The following is a 2,246-nucleotide window of genomic DNA, read 5'->3' as shown; positions in this document are numbered from 1 at the left end:
TCCCCAGGAGCTTTCATGAGCCCTGAGAGTGGCTTTGCCATCAACTCTGCCCATTTTCATTTGGTAAACAGTGACATTTCCCCTGCTTTACAACTGAGGCTTAAAATAGCCTCTTTCATAACTTCCCAAACTTCATCAGAAGCGTGTTTTGTGCAGCAGCACAAGCACTGGGAACAGACTGGGGTTATGGATAGCTGTGAAGAGCCAGCAGAGGATTGAAGTAAATTAGGCTTCAAAAGAACCATCTACCCTTCTTCAGGAGGGGACTGTGCCTTGAGCAGATTATAAAATACCACAAACTGTAAAACACCACAGCCTCTTTAAAAGCACATTTTCCAAGAACGCAATTAAACCCACTATTCATAGCTTGCTTTGCTTCTTTATTGCTTATAGTTTACTGAATGAAATGAAACAAAACACAACAAGGACAAACACAAGAAGAAAGATGTGTGTTCCTCAGGTCTCAACTGTAAAGCAGTCCTTTACAACGAACGGCACGGAGCTCCTCCGAGGACGAAGGCCAAGAGAGACCACAGTGCCACAATACTGGAGACTCTGAAGAGCAAGAATAATAAAATGCTGTTAGGCTCCTTAGATTTAGGGCTTTATTTTTGTTGTTATTATTAAGCACAGATATTCTTTCCCAAACTGTGTTAGGCCAGAAGTTCACACTGCATGAGCACTGGTATCACTGCCTCACGAGAGGGGTGCTCCTTGAATTCTTGAATTCCTCTGGAATTCTCTCCTACTATTGAGCTTTCGACTCTCCTGTAGAAAGGAACCAACACTCACATCCATCCCAAACCTGGGAGACTCTGCCTCTCCTCAAGCTTATCGGCGCTAGCGCTGCAGCTCCTTAAGACAGCCCCCTGTTATGACAGCAGGTACAGGGTTTTGTGTCACCCACGGGGTGACATTTCCCAGTTATTCAGGCTCAAGATTCAAGCCTAGCTGCTCGGGGCTGAAACCTCAGCAGCCACTTCACAGAAGCAAGGCCACTTCTGTGCCACTGGTCCTCCTGAAAGACTGGCAGCACATCACAAAAGCAGGGCAGGGTGCTGCTGTGACCAGGCCAGGCACCCGCAAGGAGCTGCCTTTCCCCCTCCCCATCCGGTGGCTCCCCTAACTCACTGCAGCAGGCAGCTGATGTGCGGGGAGTGCTTCCAGTGCCCATAGATGGAGACCTGCAGGCGAGGGTGATGCTTGTAATGGCTCAGAACAAGCCTGGCGCTGTAAGGAAAGCAGATGTCACCAGCCACAGCTTGCAGGCTGCTTACAGCATCGCGCAGCTCAGGACAGGAATCTCTTGAGCTGTCACAGCAGAGGGGACAGGGTGAGGAGGAAAAGACTTGGGTCAAAGAGGGCCAAGGGACAGAAAATTAACTTTCCAGTCACTCACTGCTTAAATTTATTGGACACCAGGATGAACTGGTTCTTTGAAAGCCGTCTAACATCAAAGCGACACAGGGCTTTAAACTCTTGGTAAATCTGCCTTTCATTCAGCCCCGGACAGCCTCGGACGTGGACAACCAAGAGAGGGGGGTGTTGGTAGGGACCATCTTCCCCAGAAAAATTCTGGAAAACATACAATACTGAAAAAATATTTGAGTTTGGAAATACTATAGCAAGACTACTAATATAGTCAGGATTTATGCAAAATATGATGTATAAATAAGACAGGTTACATAGCACATCTGTTGGTGCAAAATTATTTTTCTTTTGTCCCAAGGTTTTTATGACATGAGTCATAAGAGCAAACTGTCACCACTGCCATGGAGAGACCACCAGAGAAACAGCAAGCTCTCTATCAGGGCAACGTAAACTGACTAATGTCACCTTACAGCAAACAGCAGCAACACATTTCAGAAAGCAGAAATTCAACTCCTTTGCTATTCCCTCCTGCTGCTCAGCTGTGTCGTTTGTACGACGACATCTTCTGCCAAGGTGTGCCCAGGCACTGGTGGATTTTTCTCCTCTAACGAAGCCATCAACTAGGCTACTGACCTACACACCCCCCAAACTGGTCACAGACCTGCAATTCATACGCACAATGCTTGAAGCACTGCCTCGGATGAAGTTCACTTGGTTCACATAGTCAGCTAGCACGGTGAGATACTGGGGGAAAGAAGGAGCAGCCTCCACTGCATCACTACATCTGGGTTAAACAAAAGAAGGAACAGAGTTTTGTTTCACCAGCGCCACACAGCTGTGCAGTGTCTCTGAGCACAGAGCTCCTGAAGCAGCAC

General features: G+C 47.5%; 1 protein-coding gene across 1 annotated transcript in view; it reads right to left on the bottom strand.

Moving 5' to 3' along the window:
- Positions 1–365: 365 nt before the first annotated feature.
- Positions 366–2,246, bottom strand: part of PNLDC1 (PARN like ribonuclease domain containing exonuclease 1) — a 9,845-nt gene continuing 7,964 nt past the window's right edge. The window contains exons 12-15 of the mRNA XM_084261050.1: positions 2,050–2,155; positions 1,400–1,575; positions 1,132–1,230; positions 366–555 (exon numbers count right to left, since the gene is read on the bottom strand). Coding sequence (XP_084117176.1) covers positions 483–555; positions 1,132–1,230; positions 1,400–1,575; positions 2,050–2,155 — 454 coding nt within the window. The 3' untranslated portion in view covers positions 366–482. The remainder of the gene's footprint in view (positions 556–1,131; positions 1,231–1,399; positions 1,576–2,049; positions 2,156–2,246) is intronic.

The sequence above is a fragment of the Gallinula chloropus genome (assembly GCF_964237585.1).
Source record: "Gallinula chloropus genome assembly, chromosome: 3".
NCBI classification, from domain to species: Eukaryota; Metazoa; Chordata; class Aves; order Gruiformes; family Rallidae; genus Gallinula; species Gallinula chloropus.
Note: the sequence above shows the minus strand (reverse complement) of the source record. Positions and strands in the feature narration are given on the sequence as shown.